The sequence below is a fragment of the Hemicordylus capensis genome, chromosome 1 (assembly GCF_027244095.1).
Source record: "Hemicordylus capensis ecotype Gifberg chromosome 1, rHemCap1.1.pri, whole genome shotgun sequence".
Taxonomy (NCBI): Eukaryota; Metazoa; Chordata; class Lepidosauria; order Squamata; family Cordylidae; genus Hemicordylus; species Hemicordylus capensis.
The window spans coordinates 201,561,316-201,586,932 of record NC_069657.1 but is presented as its reverse complement, the minus strand read 5'-3'; the positions used below and the strand labels follow the sequence as shown (position 1 = coordinate 201,586,932).

The 25,617-nt window shown below is 43.6% G+C and overlaps 1 protein-coding gene across 17 annotated transcripts in view; it reads left to right on the top strand.

Annotated features, from left to right (window-relative positions):
* Nucleotides 1–25,617, top strand: part of PDE11A (phosphodiesterase 11A) — a 299,742-nt gene that overhangs the window by 135,162 nt on the left and 138,963 nt on the right. For 10 of the 17 annotated variants that reach the window (XR_008310873.1, XR_008310875.1, XR_008310874.1 and 7 more), the window contains 3 exons: nucleotides 8,073–8,162; nucleotides 14,721–14,861; nucleotides 21,595–21,659. Coding sequence is in view for 11 of the 17 variants with exons in the window: in XM_053268425.1 (XP_053124400.1) it covers nucleotides 8,073–8,162; nucleotides 14,721–14,861; nucleotides 21,595–21,659 (296 nt within the window). In the remaining 6 variants the exon portion in view is untranslated. Of the gene's footprint in view, nucleotides 1–2,174; nucleotides 2,320–2,587; nucleotides 2,612–3,425; nucleotides 3,509–8,072; nucleotides 8,163–11,102; nucleotides 11,443–12,261; nucleotides 13,333–14,720; nucleotides 14,862–21,594; nucleotides 21,660–25,617 lie in introns of those variants that run through there. The other 7 variants (XM_053268474.1, XM_053268483.1, XM_053268507.1 and 4 more) reach the window with 7 other exon arrangements.

Sequence of the window (25,617 nt, the reverse complement as noted above, 5' to 3'; positions counted from 1 at the left end):
TTCCCCTCTCAGGTCAATTGCTTCTGTCTTTGTTCTAGGAAAGCACAAATATAGGCACGAATGGCAGGTGGCTCACCTTTTCCTCCACTCACCATTTCCCTCATTGCCCGCCCTCTCTCCTGCCACACACAATTTCCTCTGCTCTCCATTTCCCTCATACCCTGCCCTGTCTCCGCTCTCCATTTCCTTCCGCTCTCCATTTCCCTTGTCACCCGCCCCACCTCCGCACACCATTTCCTCAACTCTCCCTCTTCCTCCCCCCCTCTGCTCGCCATTTCTCTCCGCTCTCCATTTCGCTCTACAGCCATTTCTCTCTGCGTGCCAGCGGGTGCCTATGGGTGAGCTGGGGCTTACCGCAGGGTCCATGGGGCAGCTCTCTGCCGGGACCCCTCACCTCTTCTGGTCTCTGTTTACAGCACAGTACTGTAAGTTACTTCAAATTCCCCTGTTTCTCAGGTGCATTTGGGACCATGGTTCCCCTAACCCCCTCATTCCCATTTATTCCTATTGCTCGCCAACTGAAAATTTGCCAACTACAGGGTGTTGTGAGAACACAACTCTTGCGGTTGGCGAAGGATGATCACATTTCGTTCTGCACAGCATTAGCAGCACCAGTGCTTTGTTAGTCTGGATGTTGGCCATACCCCTGCTAACTCATCAAAGAGACACCTTTTAAAATGGAGAGGAGAGCTAGTCTTATGGTAGCAAGCATGACTTGTCCCCCTAGCTAAGCAGGGTCCACCCTGGTTGCATTTGAATGGGAGACCACATGTGTGAGCACTGTAAGATATTCCCCTCAGGGGATGGAGCCTCTCTGGGAAGAACATTTAGGTTCCATGTTCCCTCCCTGGCATCTCCAAGATAGGGCTGAGAAATATTCTTGCCTGCAACCTTGGAGAGGCCGCTTCCAGTTTGTGTAGACAATGCTGACTAGATGGACCTATAGTTTGACTCAGTATATGGCAGCTTCCTATGTTCCTATGTAAAGTGGTGATTCTCTTATATTAAGCAGGGGGAAAGCAACTGGCCCTATCCAACCCCAGCACAGCGTCCATCCAGTGGCTGTTGCTGGTATCTGCCTTGTGTTTCTTTTTAAAAATGTGAGCCCTTTGGAGACAGGGGACCATCTTATTATTATTATTTTTCTATGTAAACCGCTTTGAGAACTTTGGTTGAAGAACGGTATATAAATATTTGTTGTCACTGCTGTCATTATTATTATTATTATCAACAGATCTTTACACACAATCTACATGTCTCGACTACTCTGCATTTCATAAGATAAAGCTATATTAATTTGAATACTTTGTGCAGGTTGATAGTAAGGAATGCTCTGTACCTCTCATATTTCATTTGACAGCCACATGTGGATTTGGTTAACCAAATCTGAAAATGTTTTGAGTGCATGGAATCATTCATACAAGAACTTTCAAAGCAAAATTAGAAATCCAGAACTTTTCTTCAAAAGCAACAAGAAAAGTAACCTGGGCCTGGCCATTTTGCTTCTTTTTGTAGTGCATGCCGGTGGCATCAGCTAGTAAAGACCCAGCGTGGTGTAGTGGTTAGAGTACTGCACTAGGACCGGGGAGACCCGAGTTCAAATCCCCATTCAGCCATGAAACTAGCTGGGTGACTCTGGGCCAGTCACTTCTCTCTCAGCCTAGCCTACTTCACAGGGTTGTTGTGAAAGAGAAACTCGAGTATGTAGTACACCGCTCTGGGCTCCCTGGAGGAAGAGCGGGATATAAATGTAAAAATTAATTAATTAATTAATTAATTAAAGTGCAAGAACTTTATGTGCTGACACTTTGACCACCCATTATCCAGCTATAATAGGTCCATTCTTCATGTATTCATTTAACATCTGTGTTCTCAGAATAGAAAAGTCATATAACAGAAGTAGAATATTTTGAGGTGAAGAGGATCAAGTGCTGGGCTAGTTTTCATAATGTTTTATTCTTTAACTAAGGTTATTTTTCCTGATAAAATATTGAAGGGTATGTAACCTTGCACTGCTAGTATTAATGTGTCATGGCAGAACTGTAAGATAAGAATGTTGGTTGCTTAACGAACTGATTTGTAGAAATATCATGATTTCTATTGTGAAATCATGCTATATTAAGATTTTAATTTATCAAAATTCCTTTCTTCCAAGTGGAAGGAGCATTCAGAAGGTCTAGTTTCATCTTTGGCTGATTTCTGCCCCTCTGGGATCCAAGAAGACACACAGACAAGAAGTAAAAATCAAGAATATTTATTCTCACCAAATTTCTTGACAATCTTAGAAGTCAGCAACAAAATGCAATTCTCAGGATACAGGTAGCTTGTTCTTCATAAACACTAAATTGAGATTCTGTTAAAAACCTAGCTGTTCTACTGCGGAGGTTTGTTTGCCTGTTTTCTTCTCTGCTTCTCTCCTTCCTCTCTGACTATTCTGCCCCACCCTTAGCATCACCCCCTCAAATATGTTCCCTTGTTTGTTTTAGCATTGATTGGCCAAATTAATTCAGCATACTCCTGACCTATAAACCAATTGGTCAATTAGCCTCGGATGATGATTACATAGGATTTGCACAGTTTCATACAGGTGTATTTGCATCTTCCATATCAGGTACTTTCATTTAAAAACTACAGACAGGGACTTCTGCGGTCATGTCTCCACCCTATCAATGTACTGTCGCATCCTTTCTTCCCTCAATTTTCCCCTTGATTTAGAACCTTGCCCATGTTGTAAAGCCACTAAGGTGTATCTTCTGAAAGGTGCATCTTCTGGCAATTTGGAAACTGTTTGAAAAACAGTCTGAGGGCACATTTCTGATTTTGTAGGTCTGAAAGCCTGGATTTTCCTGAAATCTTGGTCAAGTAGTCTGGTCAATTTGGCCATAGAATTCCTATCTTCTTATAGGGGGAAGGGTTAGCAAGAAAATAGGTATCCAAGACTGCAGTCTTAAGTACACTTAAAGGTAAAGGTAAAGTGTGTTGTCAAGTCGATTTCAACTCCTGGCGGCCACAGAGCCCTGTGGTTTTCTTTTACCATTGCCTTCTCCTGTGCAGTATGAGATGATGCCTTTCAGGATCTTCCTATATCACTGCTGCCTGATATAGTACCAGTGGGGAATCGAACCAGCAACCTTCTGCTTGTTAGTCAAGAATTCCCCGCTGCACCACTTGAGGTGACTTAAGTATTTACCTAGGAGTAAATCCCATTCTATTCTATGGAATGTGATTCAAAGGAAATATGCATAGGATTACACAGTCAGTAACTCTGCAGCATATGTTCACATGATTCTGCAGTATAACTTAATCCACTTGAATTCCTTTCAGCTGTTACCCCCAATTACTTCTCTGTATCTGTCTTTCAAATATTTAAAATCAGATTGCACACACGTGGTACAAAGGTTATATATTGTATATCCTGTTTTCAGATTCAGTTCATCTACATGCAGATCGCTGAGGATGGAAACTGGAGTGTCAAGCAGAGTAGGAACTGTGTCCTTCCCAAAAAATAATGAGTGCTCAAAGTGACCCCCACATTCCTTCACCCTTTTGGATATAAATATATGAGAATGTGAATGGGCAGCATAGAAGGAGGAAATCATCTTCCTCTTATTAGGGAAGGAATTTCCTTTTTTCCAATCTTTCCACCCTCCACCACTACAACTTTTCACAGGTCCACAGTTGTCTATATATATTTACAAACTATGCAATGACACTGTCATACTCAACAGGGTGTTCAGGTTTTGCTGCCTGAACACTTTACATAAGTGAGCCATAAGGATTTAAAACTCTCCCCCCACCCTGCCTCAAGTCCTGCTTCTTTGGCTTCACTGTGACTTCTCTAATTGGATCCTGCTGGGGTAAAAGCTTCTTGGTCAGCTTCAGGCCTTTTCTCGGGCAACAGCCGCACTGACTTTGTGCTCATGATATATTCTTCTGGCTTCACCTCAGTCTTGTGCTGCTTGCTGCTCCCCAGTTTCTGCTTACTTAAATGGACCACCCAGCTATGATGTCTTCAGCTGACTCTGTAGCTGAATTAGGATGTAACACAAAACTGGAGTAAAGTGGGGCAGAGGTTGGAACTCTGTTACATCCAAATTTGTGCCACTGCAGTTTCTTACCGAAAGTGACCTGTAGTTTGCCTCGACAAACTCCAGTCTGAACCTTATTCATTCATTCATTCAATTTCTATACTGCCCTTCCAAAAATGGCTCAGGGCAGTTTACACAGAGAAATAACAAATGTTGTTATTAAAAGTTAACTGCTCAGGGTGGTTTAAACAGAGAAATAACTAACTTCCTTCAGTTTGCAGGAAGGTTCACTGCCGAGACCTGAGGTTTGGCTGCCAAAGCATTTTGTCTGAATGTGAACAGCTCCATAACTGTGGTTCTGAGTGGTTTTAAAAACTGCAATCATAGAGATGGCCACACAGACCCACCTGGGATCACACCCACTCCATGCCTGCAGTGCTTCCCGCTGGTTGCCTCTCTGAGCACCAGCCCTGATGCTCCTGTCTCTGATCCTGCAATGCATTTGCCTGGCAACAGGGAAGCCGCCACATCCCATCTCAAGCTTGTCAGCCTGTCAAGAGGCAAAGTACACAGGAGCATTCCCTCTCCCCACTCTGTCCCTTGCTCCCCACTCCTGGCAAGCAGAGAGATGGGATGACAGGATAGACAGTAAGTGCTTCACTTCCCAAGATTAAAGCAACAATGATGTATGTTCACAGGCACAAACACTCCAGGTGCAAACATAAGGAGGGCAGCCCATTACAGCGCCAGGATGGGAACATGTGGTGGTGGTGGTGGTGGGTTCCTGGCGTTGGGATTGAAAGGCAGCCCCAACTGAGGATTCTTGGACAGCCAATTTCTATTTTTTCCACATAGAATTTGGGGAAGCGGGGGCACCCCCTTCCTCTTGGGGAAAGTATGCACTCCCTAGGCTTACTTATGAGAAGGGCTGGGTGCAGGAACATCATTGCTCCAGTGAAAGGAGCAATTCTACATATGTGACAATGACACTCTTTTTCATGGATGCTTTTTCAACTAGAGATGTGCAAATTGATTTGGATACAAATTGATTTGTCCCCGAATCTAGCTGATTTGGGTGATTTGGAGACAAAACAAATCACCCCTGTGGTCCATTGACAGATTTGGGTACAAATCAAATCGCGCCTGATTCTATTCTAATCGATTCACGATTCGGATCCCTCCTATTAATTTCCTCACATTCCCAGCTTTCTTTCTTTCTTTTTTTTTTTTAAAAAGCTAAGCTCTAGCCCTAGTAGAAGTGGAGTTATGGAACAAAATGTGCGGTCACTATTTTTCAAGTGTCTGGATTCTTTGGTGTATAATAACTTCCCCTCAATGCATCCCTATGAGGATTAATTACACACCTTCGTTTCTTCTATTCATTTTGACTGTCTTTTTTGACAGTGCCAACTGTCAACTGCCATGTGCCAGCTACACCCCACTCCCACCCTCAAGGCAGTGGGGAACTATTCAGTTTATGTTCTAGGATTCCCCCCCCCCCAAGTGTTTAGGCTCTTTGGTGTCTAATAACCTTTCCTCATAATGAATCCCTACGAGGATTCATTACACACCAAAGAGTCTAAACACCTCAAAAATTCCTAAAATATAAACTGAGTACACAGTGGCACGTGGGTTGTGGGGTAGTTGGAACATGGGAAGCCACTAATTCCTGACCCCCACCTGCAAAGCAGTGGGGACAGAATGAACAGAAGAAATGAAGGTGTGTAATGAACACACCAAATAATCTAAACACTTCAAAATATCTAAAAAATAAACTGAGTACCCCAGTGTGTGTGTGTGGGGGGGGGTAGTTGACACATGGCATTTGACAGTTGGCACTGTCCAATGATAGGCAAAATGAACAGAAGAATTGAAGGCATATAATGAATCCTCATAGGAATTCATTATGAGGAAAAGTTAGTAGACACCAAAGAATCTAAACATTTCATATTCCTAAAAATTAAAATTAGGAATTAAAATTCCTAAAAATTAAAATTAAAATGTGCCATGGTGTAGTTGGCACATGGCAGTTGACAGCTGGCACTGTCCAGTGACAGTAAAAATGAACTGAATAAATGAAGGTGTGCAATTAATCCTCATAGGGATTCATTATGAGGAAAAGTTATTATACACCAAAGAATCCAAACACATGGAAAATAATGACTGCACATTTTGCTCCATAACTCCATTTCTACAAGGGCTATAGCTTAGCTTTAAAATAATAATAATAATAATAATAATAATAATAATAATAATAATAATAAAAATGAAAGCTTGGGATCTGTTTTAGGGTTAGGATATGGCAACTACGAATTCCCATTGTTTCCTATGGTGAAAATGTTCAAAATAAGTAAAAACTTTAAAAAAATCATTAAAAATCAACCAAGTGTCCCACTGCCTTGAACTTTGGGTGGTAGGTGGCACCCATTGGGACCTACCCACCACCCAAATTTGGGACCTACCCACCACCTCTTTTTAAGTGGTCCAAATTGGTCCGAATATGAATTGAATCAAAGCAGATACAAAACAAATCTGGGGTGATTTGTTTTGGGCAGAAATCACATAAAAATCAGTTTGTGCACATCCCTATTTTCAACACTTTTTCATGGATGCTGATCCCAAGCAGACAGCTCGCTCATGAGTCTAAGGTCATAGGGACACCCCCTCACAACTCAAGAACCATCTGTGGGGAATGGGGTGTCAGGCAGAATCTCTAATAATGTGTGATGACAAAACAACTCCTTCTCCCAAATACAGCTATCTCATGAAAGTGTCAGGCCATTGGGGCTCTATACTGAGCCAGGTTGCTCTATGCAGGAAAACCGTGGGGAAAGGTAACCTGGCAACTGCTCTACCTGTCATGGTGACTGCCACCAGGTAGCCATTAACATGTGCCCCCTGCCTGTCCATGTGCCCATGTGCACCCTTGCTTGTGCCCCCAAATGGCAACTCTGCTTTCCTGGGGTTGCTAGAAATCAGGACTCCCCTCTCCTGTGATTCCTTGCAGCAGCTGATCTGCATACAGTGCAAAGATGGCCCGTGCCCAGGAATTTTGAAAGGGTGTAAAGATCTGTCTCCATACACGGTGTTCCCCTTTTGCACATTGGGCTGGGCTCTGACACTAGCAGCCACCCTCTACTCTGCTGTGCTGCATACCTACACAAGTGGCGGCACGAGCTGGGAGCAGAAGGACTTCCTACCCTTCTGCATCCCAGGGTGTCCCCGCGCTATGAGCATGGCAGAGGCTCTCCTTAGACCAGCTGCTGCACTTGGTGCAGCTGCTTCCACCCCCCCCCCGGCTTGCTTCCAGAAATGGCGGCCAGCCCTGGGGAAGCCTCTTAACCCGGTGGCGATTGCCCAATCGGCCGAGATTAAGCGAACCGCAGGTTCACGTAACCTCTGCTAAACACCAGGTTCAAAAGTGAGGTTTATCATGGGGGCAGTGCTGAGTTCAGGCTCAATCCTGGTGCTTCCCATGCGCAGCCTAGCCCAGGCTGGGCTGCCCTAACCTGGGCCAGGCTGTGCATGGGAACAGCCTCAATATATGATGACTCACTGTATATCTGTTCATTTTTAAGGTACAACAGGTTCGCTTTTTTCTGCAACAGACTAAAACACTTTTCTCATTCTCATTGATGCCACTCTTGGCTGTTTCCTGCTTATCTCAAACATTTTGGCAGAATTCTGAAGTTTGCAGGTTATGTGTAACTCGCAAAGACTCACATGGGGCTAACATTTGACAGTCACATTTCTGGTAGCTTTAGTGATGCAGTATTTCAGCATGTTAAACATCAAATTATGGTTATTTATATTAAGAGTTGTCATCTGCAAAGCCATAACACTCTTTTTCAGTCTTTATCTACATCTAGTTTCCTGTGTGGAGCATTTTCTTTTTAATAGTGGAGTATTCAATCATATATTTCTCCCTACAGTCTGATGTGGTTCCACCCAGGCATAGGTTTACCAGCTCAGTAAGAACTAGACTAAAGATTCACATTTAATCCATAATAAATTTTAATGGTCTGATATTTCTCTTTGCACTAGGTCATGGAAATGTATCTTCCCTTCTGTGGAATTGCCATATCTAATGCTCAGCTGTTTGCTGCTTCCAGGAAGGAATACGATAGAAGCAGAGTACGTAAGAAGTAGCAAGTTGGGTAACAACTGTTTTCTTTTTCATCTTTCTTTCATCTTTCTTTGTTTGTTGAAAGAGCAGCCATTGCTGACTGTTTTGACAAATCAACCTGAATTGATTCAAGTGATGTCAGTGATTTGGCCATTGGGAACAATGGGGAACTCAAATCACCCCATTGTTCCCCATGGGTAGGTCTAGGGACACCAAAGTGGGTTGGGTGGCAGGGCATGATGGGTGCTACCTACTACCTAACCCTGAAAAGAAATGGGCAAGCACATCCTGCACGATCTGGTTCAGTGTCCACAATGGATGGACACAAACTGAACCTGCTCAGCTGCCTTATTTATATTGGCAACATTGTTGGTGACCATGAACCCTTGGGGAAGGTTTGGCTGCCCAGGCGGTCATCCCCCAACCTGGTGATCCATGGCCACTGACTGCTCATCTGCCATATGGTCAGTGTCTAGCATCTCTACATGCAGCACAGTCCAGCTGTGCTTTGCTGCATAGGAGCGGCTGGCCACGCCACTAGCAGAAGTCATCTCCTCACTCCCCCCCCTGCCCTCACTATTGCACAGTGAGCGACAGGAAAACTGGGTGCCTCCCACTGGGACTGATCCACAGATCAGCAGTGAAGTGCACACTGGTGTCAGGCGCTGTTGCATACAGCAGCCCCGACACAGCCTTCCTGTATGCCCTGTACAAGGAGGGCATCACCCGCCTGCTGAAGGTGGTGTGTGAGGGGATGTTGTAGTCGCGGGCAAGCTGGCATAAGCCAGTGTTCTCCATCACCTGGAAGAATTGGTCGTCCAAAGCTATCATCTCAGCAATGACCCAGGTGATGAGATGAGGCTCTAGGAGACCAGACCGCTTGCCCACTGACTGCACCCACCACATAGGCAACTTCCTTGGCTTGGGAGCAGGAGCAGGTGCCTTGCTGCCACTAGTCAAGGGCACATCTGGTCTATGGCTTCAAGAAGGAGTAAGAACACCCAAGTGATGCTGTCACAGCTGCTGCACCGTCCCCATCATCGTAAGATGCTTGGGGTTCTTACCCCTGCTTACCTGTATCCCACAGTGGATGCAGGCAGCATGATGTGGGTCACCATGGAGGAGCTCAAAGTGGTTCCAAACCAGGCTGCTATCAGTTCTGGACCATTTTGGTGGTAGTGGTACTGGGGCTGCTGGTTCATTCTGAGGTCTGCCACCACCACTGCCCTGCATCTGAGGCAGAGAAAATCCAGGAAGCAGAAGCAGTTCCCTCTCCTCCTCAATCTCAGCTGGGGGTGTCACACTGCCAACAGCAATTGGGGAGGATGGAGTGAGCGACCTGGTTGGCTAGCAGCCGACAATATCTCCTCCTCTGCTACCACAGGAAGAGCTTCTCCCCTGATGGGTGGATCCCCCTCCAATTCTACCTCAGTCACCACAGGCGGCTGTGTTGCGGGACCAGGCTTCCCAGAAAAGGAGAGCCTGCACACAACTACATCAGTGGGGTCATCTCAGGGAGTAGGCCCCTCTTGCTGTTGCCCACCACAACCAGCAGCATCACCCCTCCCTCTGCTCCTGGCTCTGCCCCACACCCTCCCAGACATCTTGGGTTTTTTAAAAAATCGAGCAGTAACTCTTATAGGGTGGGGGGGAGAAGAAGTGCCTTTAAGGGGCTGTGGGGCCAGTCGTGGTCTATTTATGCTCTATCTATAGCACTGTGGTTTACACACAGAAGCTAGAAAAATTAAATCCCCCAAACAAAGAAACCGATGCTGGGGGGGGGCAACAATAGGGCAAGTCTAAGGGAAGGCAAAGGGCAGGGGATTACTGTGGCCTCTCTAACCTAAGCCTACCCCTCCTGAGCTACAGTAGTACTGCCACTACCCACCTAATCTCTTCCCTAAACCAGTCCCTAATTAAAGAAGTCTAACCTGTTACCTGAGCTCCCTGAACGGGGGAGCTCACCTATCTGGCATCTTCCGCTGGAGTCTGCCAGGTGTTGCTCTTGGAGGCACTCTTGGGCTGAGCAGACACTGGGACTTAACAGCGGGGGGAGGGCAGGTGGGCACCAGTCAGGCACCCACCTACCCAAACAATCAAAGCAAATAAACAAACCAAAGAAAAAGGGGAAACAGAGAGGGTCTAGCACTGGCAGGCTGGGCCCCAGACAAAACACACCTGCCTGAAAAAAAGGCAGGCCAATCCAGGCACACAGCAGCAACAGCAAAGAGGTGCAGCTTGGTGCTGCAAGGGGTGGGGGGGAGGAATCAGCACAGCACCCCAGTTATTAAAGCCATTGGAGTCTGGCTACAAGCAAGAAAAAGAAAAAATCAAAATAAGAAAAAAAAATATTCAAAGCGGCAGCACCCAGTTAAAGCCACTGGGGGTTGCTGGTACAATTTTTTTTAAATGGGGGCAGGGGATCAGCACAGCACCCCAGTTATTAAAGCCACTGGCAGCTGACTACAAGTAAGAATAAGAAATGAGAAGTGAAAAAATTCCAAGCAGAATGCAGTTTAAGCTACTGGGGTGGGGTACAATTTATTAAAAAATAGAAAAATAAAATAAAAGCAGTTGGCACTGCAAATTAAAAGGAGAGAGAAAACATTAGCCAGCAGGCACTCTCTGTCTCTTTTTCTACTCACTGGGCCTGGCAGGCCAGCAGGCCAAGACCAGCAGGGCTGCTGCTGCTGCTGCAATCTCTCTCTGATCCTTCTCTCCTGAGGTACAAATGGCTTTCTGCCTCTAAGCAGCCCCTTAAATACCTTTTGAAAATCCATCCTTTGGCCTACTCCCTCCCTGCTCCCTCCCCCCAGCCAATGGGGGCACAGTTGCCCATGCCAACATTTGTTTTGAATCATAACAAGCCAACCAAGAAGCAAGGAGATATTAAGCCAATTGGAAGCCAGTACCAGGAAGCCAATCAGCAAAGGGGTGGGTGGGACAAAACAGGAGCCAAAATGGCACTTGAATCACTCAGCTTGAGATAGGGATGATTTTATTTAATTCCAGTCAGGCTATTTATTCTAGGGGAAATTCAAGTTTGAATCACTCAAATCACCCCAATTTGAGCTAAAATTGATTTGACTTGAATTGATTTGTACATCTCTAGTTTCTACACTGAAGCCATTTCCACTGAAGTCATTTTGCCAACATTTTTTTTAAAAATGAAATGAACTGTTAAAAGTGTTATCAAGATTTTGCAGCATGTAACTTATGAAAACATGGTGTGGAATCATTGCAAAGCATTTTTCTGTGTTCCTTAAGACTTGACTGCAGCAGAAAGAGGTTTTCTGGCCTTAATTTTTGACATTTCTAGTGTCTTGAATGTTTTTCTTCTGACCATATAGGTGACATTTGTGAGTGCAGTGGGAAGCTGTTTTCATTGCCAAACTGTGTCCTAGAAAATCTATACATTTAAAAGCCTTAGGACGTATGCCGCACATCCCACGATACATGGCACCTCTCATGAGAGTTGTCCAGAGGAGAGAGAAGGCATAGAGTAGGGCTGAGCAGTGGGCAGAGGGGCAGCCGCTGAGAAGGAGGAGGAGGGAGGGCTGAGGAGGAGGCGGTGCTGCAGCAACAAGGAAGAAAGAAGAAGAGACATTGAGCAGCAGCCTCCATCACCCTGCCGACTTCTCTCCTCTCCTGAGATACAAAGAGCGCACTGAGGGCCGTCCATGCAGGCCAGAAGGGAAGCCCTGGTTTGGCTGTTCTAGCAAGGAGACTTGGCAGAGTGATGGCGGGATGAGCCAACTTAGGCCATAGAGATGCCGCACTCCCTAGGAAGGGGAGGGGAGGGGGAGGCTGAGGGATGGGGGAGAGTGAGAGAGTGTTGTGGGAGGGGAGTGAGAGAGAGTTGGGGGAAGAGAGAGAGAGTTGGGGGAGCGGAGAGTGAAAGAGAGAGAGTTTGGAGAGAGAGAGTTGTGGGTGGAAGAATGAGAGAACGTTGTAGGGGAGAGAGGGAGAGAATCGGGGGATAGAAAGAGTTAGGGGAGGGGAGAGTGAGAGCAAGAGTTGGGAGAGAACAAGAGAGATTTGGGGGGAGGGGGAGAGCGAGAGAGTTGGGAGAGGGGGAGAGTGTGTTGTGGGAGGGGAGCAAGAGAGAGTTGGGGAGGCAACAGAGAGACACAGAGAGAGAGTTGGGGAGGGGAGAACAAAAGAGAGAGTTGGGGGTGGGAGAGCAAGAGCGAGAGCATTGTGGGGAGAGAGCGAGAGAGAGTAGGGGGAGAGAGAGAGTTGGGGAGGGTGAGAGAGGTTTGGGGGAGTTGGAGAGTGAGAGAGACTTGGAGGGAGAGACAGAGAGAGTTGTAGGGGGAGAGCAAGAGAGAGAGTTGTCGGGGGGAGAAGAGTGGGGAAGGTTTTGCCACCTCCGCTGCCATCCCGGATGGCAGGAGGTGGCTTAAGGAGGTGAGAGTGGGGAAGGCAGGGCAGGAAGCCAGATTGTCCGGGGAAGGGTGAGAGACAGAGAACTAGGGCGCAGATGTTCTGCACAGGGCTAGCTAGTTTGAAGTAATGAGAAACAATAACATATCTTTTCTTCACAACTGAATATCTGTAGTATGTCCCTATGCGTTTGGGACTGGGGTAAGAATTTCTAGCACAAAAGTCATGATCAGCACCACTCACCTTAGAAATTCACAACTAAAAGGGTAACAAAGAAAACACCACCTGTAAATCTCTGTCTGTTTCCAGAGAAAATTTTCAACCAGATAAGAGGCTTCTCCCCACCATCCTAGACCTTTATTACAGACCAGAGAAAGTAACAAGTTCATTTACTTAAACCCAAGATCTCTCTGACCCTGTAATTGATTCTCAGACTGGAGATCTACTGTGGAGTCAGACAGGTCCTGCTTTAGCTTTTAAATAAACACACAGTTCACTTGTTACTTTTTCTATGGAGCAAGAGGGAAGGGCTGTGTTCATCTGTGGCTCATGTTCAGAATTTCATTCCACTAAGTACTGTATGGATAGGATCTTAGAAACAGACATACACACTGATTTGTGAAGGCTGTTGTGTACAAAAATCTGTTTGCATACTACAGTTGCATCCTGTTTGCATTTTAAGACTACAATCCTAGGTGTGTCTACTTGGGAGTAGACCCCATTCAACTTGGTATTCAATATTGCGTAATCCATGGAGCTTCTTCTGTCCAAGGGACTGTTGTAATCATGTCCGTAAGTTCTGTTTTTAAGAAAATATCCTTTAGAGCTTTTGTAACATAATTATTCATGACCATTTATGCAAACTATCTTTGAGATCATAATACTGGCTTTCAATTTGCTGCTTTTAAATGAATTTTAGGAAGGATTCAGTGAATGTGTGTAACTTAATTGAATTTCTGCCAAATCTTATGCATGTTTACTTAGAAATTAGTCCCAGTAAGTTAAATGGAATTTACTTCCAGTAAGTTTGCAAAGGATTGCAGCTTTTGTATTGCAAATGCAGAACATCACACTTGATTTTGTAAAGCAAAGCAAAAATAAAAATAAAAATCTGAATTGGCAACTACAGTTGGACAATTTAAATGATTTGGTAGGGAGCTTACATCAACAATGGTATATCTCTGTTCTACTTAAACAGGGCTCAGAGTATCTAATAGTTTCTATTTCTGCCTGATTTTTATTCATTGATATGGCTAATCTGTAATGCCAGTACAATATGCGGAGGCACAAGATAATGGATCACATTAATGTCTGCTGTAACTCCGAAGACTTAATTGACTAGTACTGAGAATTAATTTGACACATTATATTAAAACATATGGGATGTGTAAGAACTGCAAAGAGAAGAACATGCATTGTGAAGCACGGCAGTTCGATAGTGGGATCTGAAGGCGTGAAGCTGAGACCTGTACTCAGATGAATGTCTTGCATCCCTAATTTTAGAGTTATGAAAGCAGATCAGTGGTTTCAGTAGAGCAACACTTACAGAGGCTTAAGACCCATTGATTATAGTACTATGGGACTAGTACAGCAGGGCAAAGAACTGTTCTGGGTATTCAAGCCAAGCCCCACTCCACATATTGCAGCCCCAGGCTGGATGGCCAGCCCGCCTCCCCCTTTATCAAGTATCAATCAGCTACCTGATGGGGGGTGCGTGGGAGGGAGTGAAATTCCAGTCAAGAAAGTTTGTGTAACATGCAGCTTGCCCCTTATTTCTGTATAACTGTGGGCTTGATTGCATCTGTGTTTTTTCTGAGAAGCATTAAGATATATTAAGGCACCCTTGACATTTGGGATTCTTAAGTGAACATGAAACAATACATACCACAATCAATTCTATTAATTCTGATATTGAAGCAGGTTACCTGAAGTGACCTCCCATCCATTGGGGGAAAAAAAAAAATCATCGCTTTGACTTGTGATCTTTTGTAGGGACAGTTTCCCTTTGCTGTTTTCTGCACCCAGATTTACACAGATTTTCTGCACCCAGATTTACACAGAGATAAATAGAGAGACAATAACTGGTATCTTATACAGTCATTTGTTGCAAAAACTCCCTAGTTATTTATTTATTACCCTTGATGACAGATAATTATATTTGTTTCATCCTATGTATGCAGGCCTTGCTGGAGGTAGTTAATGATCTCTTTGAAGAACAGACAGATTTAGAGAAAATTGTGAAGAAAATTATGCACCGTGCCCAGACTCTACTGAAGTGTGAACGTTGCTCAGTATTGCTTCTTGAAGACATTGACTCTCCAGTAAGTAGTCTCATTCTGGAAAATATATTAAATGATATTAGCATGATTACTCCTTTTACTGTGAAACATCTACTGTGCACTGTTATGTTACTGCTCAATGAATGCCCTTGTCAGATATAATGATTTGGTTAAACAGTATATACTTTCATATTTTTATGAATATTTTGCTTAATGAAGGTACCTCATCCTGTGGTGGACTCTCTTTTCATCTGTGGGTGTGTCAGAAGGGCATTCTAGCTTTCTTTCTAAAACTAGGAATGTAAACCAGCTCATTAAACCACTTTCTTTTGGATCCATATTCCTCTAAATACAGAAAACCACTTCAAGAGAGTTTTCTTAAGGGCAATTTCACCAAGAAGGAAGGGGAAGGGAAGGGAAAGGAAAGAAGGGAGGGAATGCAAAGAAAGGGAAAGGGAAGGAAAGGAATTGGGAACATTCCTCAAGCCCCACTCCAAACTTTCCCCCACCAACACAGGCCCTGCCTGCAGATTGAAACCTAATAGACATAATGCAAAAGCAAAACCAAATGTAGAGGGAAGAGGTCAATAAGTAAATGTAGGTACCAACCCATTCATAATAGGGATGTGCGAAACGTTTCGGATACAAAATGTTTTGTACCCATAAGAGCCTGTTTCGGGTGTTTTGTAGGCACCCATTTTCCAGATCCAAAAGTTTTGTATAGAAAACAAAACGCCCCTGTTTCGGCTACAAAACGTTTTGTTGTTTTGGATCTCCATTTTGTGGTGATCTCTGAGTCAGTCTCCATTTTGTGTTTGACATCTCTTTGAATTTCCCACCCTTCCAGCCTTCTGATCGGTGACATAAATCATGGGCTGACATGCTGACAATTCCCTCCTTGTTCCGCATTGGCTCTTTTGCTTCTTCCCACTCTTTACTGACCCCACATTGGCCAGGGGAAGGGTTGCTAACCCATGGGGTGCTGGGTTCTGCTGTTTCTGTGGTGTTCTGAGTGTAGATTCTCTGGTAGCATATGAGAGTGGATTCTTGTTTTTCACTGAAAATCTCATATGCTACCAGAGCATCTACAATGAACACCTCAGAAACAACAAAACCCAGTACCCCACAGGCTTGTGGGTATGGGGGTGGTTGGCACCCTATGTGCACTACACAACCCCTCGGGCCCCCCAAGTGGAATTATGGGGCAGCTGAAACCTCCATTATTCCCCATGGGAGAAATCTTAAAGACACATAAACTTCAACAAATCACAAAAGATCAGCCCTTTGCCCAATTCCTTTGAAATAATTCTGAAAGTTTCCTTGCCCCCATTGGGCACTACCACCCACCACACTCTGCTCTGGGTCATCCCTTTCCCCTTGATTTGAAGCGATACATTTGCTGGAATCCCCATTATTCCCTATGGGAAAATTCTTAAAGATGTGTAAACTTAAAAAAAAATTCACACAAAAAAATCAGCCCTTTGCCTAATTCCTTTGAAATTTGGGTGCTAGCTTCCACCCATTGAACACTACCACCACCACCCACTCTTTTTGCCCTGGGACCCTTTTTAAAAATCCAAATCAATTCGGATTCGGAAAATTTGGCTACAAAACAAAACAGGGCTGATTCGGATTCAGAAAATTTGGGTACAAAACAAAACGGGGATGTTTTGATTCGGATACAAATTGAAACAAGAAAATTCCAAAATGCACACCCCTAATCTTTTATTTACCTGGGAAGTATTTAAACAACAAATGCAAAATTTGGATTTAAATCAGCCTTTTCTTGGTCATTTGAATTGCTTTGATTTCAATCAATCCATGTTGGTGTCCCTAAACTTTTGCCTAAGAGAGGCACTTTAAAATAAGAGGAGCAGACACCAACATTAATTGATTGAAATTAACGCAATTCAAATGACCAAGAAAAGGCTGATTTAAATCCAAATTTTCCATTTATTATTTAGATACTTCCTAAATAAAATATACTATAATCATATGACATTTTGATTTAATGTTGCTTCATTCTGACAATGCTAGGCATTTTTACCATAGCTACCTTCCAGTACAGGAAGAATTATTTTGGGTATGCCGCCAATCAGCTCATCCTTGAATGCAGCTCATGGATCTGTAGGCTACCCTATTAACTTGACCAAAGGGGCAGTTATGCAATGCAGAAGGATATATAAGAAGAGAGCTGCCTGCTCAATTGGAATGAGGAGTGCGAACCCTCACACCTTCAGCAATTCAGCAACTACTAAATGTACATGCTACTAAATGGACAGCTTTGTAATGCTGACCACTATTCTGCCCATGGCACATACAGAGATATGTATGCTCAGATACAGTCATGCTAAGGCAAAGATAAGCACACTCATTCTGACACATACAGAAAGATACAGGCAACAATAGATGCTCCCTTTCTTCCTTCAGCTCCTTCTGGCTGCTTTCCATATTTGCCTTTAGCAGGGTAAGATCACAGCAGTATAATTTGAAATTTTAATAGCTTACACTTCAGTGATCTGCTGTCTGCCCAGGATTACTGTTTCATCAGATATGTGGTTTATATTACTTGGAACTATCCAGCATTTTGACAGATCAGTTTTGGATAAAGAAAACTGTTATAAACTGTGAAGACTCTTTCTTCAGACTCCAAAGAGAATCAAAGTTTTGGTTAAACGTATCTATTTTTTACTTGCTTTGCTAGTTGTCGGGAATGATCCCTAGCATAGAATTTGTCTTTTTCACAGCTGCCACAGACACTTTCAACAAGCTGTCCACCATGACCCCAAGATCTATCTCCTGGTCAGTCATCAAAAGCTCAGATCCCATCAGTGGATATGTGAAGTTGGGTTTTTTTGCCCCAATATGCATCATTTTACACTTGTTAACACTGAACCACATTTGCCATTTTGTTGCCCACTCACCCAGTTTGGAGAGATCTTTTTGGAGCTCCTCACAATCTTTTGTGGATTTCACTACCATAAATAGTTTAGTGTCATCTGCAAATTTGGCCACTTTGCTGCTTACCCCAACATCTAGATCATTTATGAATAAGTTAAAGAGCATTGATCCCAGTACTTATCCCTGGGTGACCCCACTTCTTACTTCCCTCCATTGTGAAAACTGTCCATTTATTCCTACCCTCTTTTCCTGTCCTTCAATCAGTTACCAATCCACACATGAACCTGTCCCCTTATTCCATGACTGCTAAGTTTACCCAAGAGTTTTTGGTGGGGAACAGTGTCAAAAGCTTTTTGGTAGTCCAAGTATACTATGTCAACCAGATCTCCTTTATCCACATGCCTGTTGACTCTCTCAAAGAATTCCGAAAGGTTAGTGAGGCAAGACTTGCCCTTGCAGAAGTCATGCTGGTTCTCCTTCAGTAATTCTACTTGACAATTTTGCCCTTAAGTATGCTTAAGTAAAGCATACAATAAAATCTGTACCAATTTACCAGGCACAAAAGTTAAGCTAACTGGCCTGTAGTTTTCCCTCTGGTCCCTTTTTGAAAATTGGCTTCATCCAGCTTGTCTGCAATCTCCTCATCCTTCTTAATAATCTCTATCATGCTCTCATCATCTAAGGGACCAATTGCCACCATGGCAGGTTTTCTGCTTCTGATATATTTAAAGAAGTTCTTGTTATTCCCCTTGACACTTCTAGCTATATATTCCTCAAACTCTCTTTTTGCATCCCTTATTGTGTCCTTGCATTTCTTTTGCCAGAATTTATGTCTCTTTCTGTTCTCTTCATTTGGGCAGGACTTCCATTTTCTGAAGGAAGTCTTCTTCCCTTTTATAGCTTCCCTGACTCTACTTTTTAGCCACTTAGGCATCCTCCTGAATTTGGTGGTACCTTTCCTCCTTCTTGGTATACATTCCAACTGTGCTACTAGTACTGTGGTTATAAAAAAGTTCCATGCTTTCTGGAGTGATTTGACCCTCCAGACTTTCCCTTTCAACTTCTTTCTTACCAGTCCCCTCATTTTTGAGAAGTTACCTCTTCTGAACTCCAACATATCTGTGTCAGACTTCGTTATCAATGCTCCACTTGCATATAAACTGAATTGGATTACACTATGGTCACTGTCCTGCAATGGTTCTACAGCTCTGACATCTCACACCAGGGCCTGGACACCACTCAGGATTAAGTCCAAGTTCGCCTTCTCTCGTGTTGGTCTTGCGACCAACTGTTCTAAGGCACAGTCGTTTAGCATGTGTAGACATTTGGTCTCTCTGTTAATACGTCCCTAGTAACACATGTTCTTTCAGTCCTCATATTGTCACCTGTAATGTTTCTTTGGAGGACACCAGTTCTCCTAGGTTTTCTAGCTTGTTGGATTCTATCCCTTCTTTAATATCCTGTGCTATTCCACACCCAGTCTGCCCCTCCCTGTCCTTTCTGTAGACTGTAGAGTCTGTATCCAGGAATAACTTTGTCCCACTGGTTCTCACTGTTCCACAAGGTTTCCACTATACCCACTATATCTATGTTTCCTTCATCAACCAAGCACTCCAGCTCACCCATCTTGGCTTGGAGGCTTCTGTAGTTGGTATATAAACACCTATATGCAAGTCTCTTACCTGGCGTTGTTGTGTGCTATCTCCCTTAACCTTTTTGAGTAGCTGTTCCATCTGCTCTACTCCTGGTTCTGCTCTGTCCCCTTCTGAAATATTTGTACCCTCACACCTTAGGGGATTTTCCTTGCTGAAGCAGATAGCACCTGGTTCCTGTCAGCAGATGTCATTTTTAAAGCTGCTTTGCAACCTTTTTGATTTTAAGTGCCAGCAATTTGGTTCATCTTGGTTCAAGTGGAGCCCATCCCTTTTGTAGGCTTTGAAGTCAATGGGGAAGCCTGTTTGTACAGGAGCTGTGAGTGTGCATAGGGGCACATAGGGAGCTTTGGGTTGGGGACTTAAATTGCATAAGGCAACCCCTACCCCAGTTAGAAAATTACCTATGGGCAGCATAATCTATGATGCAATTTGTGATAGAGGTGATTGTAACTTGTATCCCTTCGTGTTTTATCGAGGTCCTAATTCATTTCTTCTGATATCACTACTAGGAGCAATGGTAGCAGAAAGAGTGTGGGGGGTTTGAGCTACCAATGCTTTTTATACTAGTGACTAGGACAGTCCTTCTTTGCCCCTGTGCAGATGGCTACAGTGGCTTTACCCCCTTATAAACATATGGTTTATTGCTTCTCGGCCTTTTGGCTAAGATCAAGTGTAGTATGGTTAATAGGTTATCAGCACTCCGAACTGGCATTCCTTCCACCCACCCACCCATCTATTCAATGTAGTGCAGTGACACCTGGAAAAAGCTAACATCTGGGAGCAACCTCAAACTACTTGACATGCTGGAGGTGGTTGTCAGGCTGGATACAAGTTATTGCCCCTCATGCAAACTGGGCAGCAGCTTCCCTTTATATTAACAGATGCTGGAATCACAAGTGAAAGTTGCTTCCTACATGTGATTTGTTTTTTTTAATATGCATTGCTTTTCTTTAGAAAATACATAGGAATAGACAGAGTAACTGTCTTTTAGTAATGGAAATTGCTGATAAACCATCGATCAGTTCCTATCAACCATGGTGGCTTCATTGTAACCTGAAACTATTGATGTCAGCTAGATTAACACAGTTATCTTCCTGCAATGTCAGAGTAAATCAGCAGTAGGAAGTTTATAATCTGAAATTTCTTATCAGGGTATTTGATTATATGCACTGTTTCAACTTCAGTGTTAGAACTGATACAATCCTAAAGATTTATTTAAAAGTTAATTTTGGTGTTTTTTTTAGCAAAGGCATGTTCATATTAATGCTGCAATGTGGATTGATTACACTTTAACATGTGAAGTTAGACCACTGATCCTTCCAGTAAAATACTGTGACTACTCTGACTAGCAGTGATTCTAACTAAGACCCCAAGCAGAGGACCTTTCCAGTCCTGCTAGTTTAGGTCTTTAAAAGGAAGCACTGGCCACCCACACTTCCACTCATCCAAACATTTGCTCATATACTCCAAACTTCCATTCATTCACTCTGAGTGGCCAAAAGGTGGTAAGAGGTGAGCATTTTCTTCTTTTTCTTTCCAAAAAGTAGAGTGCATGCTTATTTATTTGTTTATAGTTAGAGTTCCATATCATCTTTCCTGAATTTCTCCCAATTTACAAGGTTAAAATACAACTGTAAAGCTGCACAAAGTCACATATTTTTTTTAAAAAAAAAGTGCTGTGTTAGTTATTGGGAGGAAATTCCATGTTAATTACTTTGGAATTGAAACCATAAACTTAGAAGCTGTCCCAAGGCTATGGGTGGAAGGCAAAGGGTGCAGCAATTTTGCTGAAGCTGAGCAGGTCTGGGTCTGATCAGTGACTGGATGAGGCACCGTTTGGGAAATCTTATGTACACCACCTTGTGCTCCATCATGGAAGAAAGCTGGTATATAAATGTAATAAATAAAAGAAGAATGCTTCTTTAAAGTATCCACCCTTCTATCTACATGTTCCACTATTTAGGCTATATGAGATGAAAGAATGCCAACAGTAACCGCAGTGATCTTGAGAACATACCCTGCACATTTGTGTTTCTAATCTATTTCTGCTATTGTCAATGGCTGGAAGTGATTCAGGATTATTTAATCAACACTAAAGAGTATGTTCTATGCAATGATCTAGGGAGCTGTTTTGTAGTTATTGACTATCCAATATATAAGTATTTATATGCTGCTGCATGAAAAATCTGTGACTCATTACATATTTTTTACCATGATAGGTGGTAAAATTTACCAAATCATTCGAGTTGATGTCTCCAAAATGCAGTGCAGATACCGAGAATAGGTAAGATTTTATGTTTTATATTGTAACTAGTGGTTGATCTTGTTTTCATAAGTACCCTTTGATGGTCAGACTAAATGCAGTCTATGAAAAAGTATTTTAACTTTTTTAAAGCCCCAGTTTAAGGCCCTTCTATATAATCAGTTTATTGCATACTTTTTCATTTGTTGTGTACAATTAGCATTTTTGATCATGAACTAAAAGGAATGATTCCACATGGGAAGCTTAAATCTGTTTGGGCTACATTAATGTGTTTAGGATAAATTAATTAAACATAACAATTGGATTAGCTATTACATACATATGATTTCTTGCTCATAATACTGTATTTACCTGAATCTGAGGTTTTTTCCAAGCACTTTGATGTTAGAAACTGGGGGGTCGTCTTAAATTTAGGGTCTTCTATTAAGACAAATACGGTAAAAGCATTCACACAAAATGGTTCAAATGCAGTTACGCCTCACACACGAGTCTGCTCAACTCCTATAACTTAATTACATTTACTAGTTTTTCAAGCATTGTCTTTGAGAGAGAAAAGAGAACATAAACAACTTAAGGATGTAAAATAAAGTATTTTGCATATTAGTAACAAGGAGAGACAAGAACAGGGCATTGGTTTTTCTCAGTAAAGTGGCATCAGGAAAAGGTGATTTGCAAAGGAGAACTAGTGAGTGGTCTAGAGGGTGCTTAAAGTTTCCCCTGATCTGATCACTACTTTTCAGCTGCAACTTCCCCCAGTTTCTTTCCTCCCAGCAAACATTCAAAATCTGTATCATTCAACTGAGTTTAGAATTAGGGATCTTGCCACTGTGGGTAGCACACCTTGCTTAGTTATGTCTCCTGGGAAGCTTTCAGTCTTGCTTAGAAAATCTGGTTGGGACACAGTCAGCAAACATGTTATGTATATCACCTCTGTGTGCTTTTGCAGTAATGTGCAATGGGGCTTAACTGTGGTGGTGAAGCCTCTGACACTGATTGGCTGAAATGGTCAGAGACTTCACAACCTCTGATGAGGTGGTGAAACCTCTACTTGCAGTTTGGGATCATGGAATCGTGCAGTTTCTAGTTTAACTTCTGTGAGAGAAGGGAAAGCTGTTTAAATGGGATTAAAAAATTGTTCAGACTAAGGGGTAGAAAAGTGTCCCAGGAGGTAGTGAAGCTGAGGGACAGGGAGCTTAGATGAACAGAGGCTGACGGAAGGATGCAGAGTAGACCAATGGATTAAAGAACTAGAATCGGAAGAAAAGGTAGGTGGAGAATGAAGCTTAATGAAAAGGCTAGACAAGATATAGTATGGAGGCAAGAAGGAACTGATTGGAGCCACCAGTCATGGAAGGGATGCTACTGACAGAATAGCAAGTACTGAGTCCTGCTGAACGGCTCCTAGAAATGTTACTGCATCACATAATACAGTATGCTTTGCTTCTAGTTATTCTTCCCTTTATTTGGCAGGTGGAGAAAGGTTAATATACCATGGTTTGCTCCATGCCTAGCCAGAAGTAAAAGGAAATGTCTAAGGTGCACCTTTCTGGCTCTTTTGAGACACTGAGGGACTTGGATTCTTTTCTTTGACATCAGCTTCAAATATAGATTTCTATCCTCTATAATAAAAGGCTAAGTGTGCGCCCGTGTCAAATTCCTGGCGTGCGTCCGTGTCTCCCTCGGCTGTTCTGGGCATGCCCAGAACTCGCCGAGAGAGACACGGCTGCCAGCACCAGGCGGCCATGTTTGGCGGTTGATTCCCCGGCCGCGGAAAGGCCAGAAGCGGCCGCCGCAAAGCTGGGGAAGAGGCGGCGGGGGAAAGTGGTCGAGGTGCGGCCGAGGCGGCGGCGGAGCCATGGCCAAAGCCTGGCAGCGCCGCCGAAGCCGGGCGGGGGGAAGAGGCGGTGGGGGAAGCTGGCCGAGGTGGTGGCGGAGCCGCCACCGAGGCCTGGCGGCGCCGCTGAAGCCGGGCGGGGGAAGACTTTGGGGCCCTTGCCCGGCCGGGGAGACCGGCCGCGGCATGGAGGCTGGCGGCGGCGGGGGGCCCGGAGCGCTTACTAGCACCTGTTATTTAACGGGCCAAAAATCACTTGTGTAAACATAAATGCTCTGTTGTACTATTTGGTCAAAGACCGTAAATAAATAAATTCAAATTCAAATGCTCTGTTGGAGAAGCAAAAGATACATTGACACAGTGGCTCGGAGGTTAGGGGTGTGCACAAAACCGGTTGCCCAGTTCAGTTTGAGTCCAGACCGGACTCGAACCAGACCAGGCATGTTTGGTTTTGGCACCCTGTACTAGAACCCCTACTTGGTTCAGGGTCAAGCCAGTTTGGGATTCTAATTATTTTTTTAAAAGATGTTTTTAAAAATAACTCACCACCAGATCTGGGTTGTAATACTGGGCTATGGGTGTGTGTGTGTGTGTTCTGCCGCGGGGTCTCAAGGTTCCCGTCCCCCCACCAGCCTCCCCCCATTCTGCCCATTTATGGGCCTTTCCAGCCCTCGGCCTACTCGTGGTGGCCATTTTGAAGGCCACTGCGTATGCACACTGGCCATTTGCGTGCCCAGGTCAGCACTCCCCAGACACCAGAATTACAACCCAGACCCAGCAGTGAGTTATTTTTAAAAGTAAAAAAAAATTAGAACCCTGAGCCAACCTGGTGTGTCCGGCTCAACTGCTCAAGCTGCGGTGGTGGAGCAGCTCCTCAAGGCCAGTGGTGAGCTGGCGGCAGCTTCCTTAGGCCCTGTCGGCGCTCCCCCTATCAACTCAGGCCAGCAGGGGCTTGGTTCTAGGCATAAACCGAATCGCCAGCTGGTTCATTAGAACTGGTACGCAGACCGGGCAGTTCCATGCACACCCCTAGTTGCATGGTTGAGCAGGGACCCAGGTCTTCTGGTTTAAATTGTTGTCCACCATATAAGGAAGTGAGGGGGATAAGTTCCCCAGACAGGTAGGGATAAGCCACATGTCTGGGGAGTTTATCTCTATCTGTCCTCTCATTGCTGAATCATAACCTGGAAATTTAACTAAGACTGCATGCTAAGCATGCTTATGTCCATCAAACTCAGTAGGAGGAGTTTATAAGAAAATATGCCTGGGATGTGAATCTTAATATGAAATATACTATTATTTATTTCAGAAATCAGAGATGCGGGACAAACCTGCCCCCCAGAAATGCAGTTTCCCTTTTCTGTGCCCTCCAGGCGCCCCCCCCTTGGCATCACTACTGTACAGAGCATTAGTTCCTTTGATTTAAGGCACTTTACATTTGTTGTGAAACCGACACAAAAAATATGGAACATGCTCATTTGACATCGTGGACCCATTGACAGCATAGCCCCTTTTCTCTCTTAATCATGTGAGCCAGCAGTGTGCGATGAATTTCTTACTTAATCTTTCATTGCTTCGCTTGTTCCACAGCATACAGCTGAATCCTGCAAACAGCAAGACTTTCACCCAAGAAATTTGACAGGGAGACTAGACAGTAGCTTTAATAACAATTAAAAATGCTGGAGATGTAGGCTGCCTCCTTTTGGAACTTCCATTTGAATAATTTCTTGTTTTGTCAACTTGAATTTATTTGCTGCCCCTAAAACTTGTCACACATAATCTAGCACTGATTTAATCAGCCTCTCATATTATAATAATAATGTCCAGATCTTAATCGACGCTGTGCACTTGAAATATCTGCTTACTTCATGATGGATTTTGCAAGATGCACAATTATGAGCATCAGTAATTGGAATCTTGCCCTCAGAGGCTCTTTCCCTCTAAAATTCATGAAGTTGCTGGAATAAATCTTGAAATATTTAACCAGATTTTGCATTTCTGCAGCTTTACATTAAGATTTTAAGTTGCTGTTAATGCACATACAATGTAACTTATTTATTACTTCCACTGAAATTATATGAGTAAAATTTCTTAGCCTTCCTTCTTTCCTTTTAAGATTTTTTTTAAATTTATAACTTTGTTGAA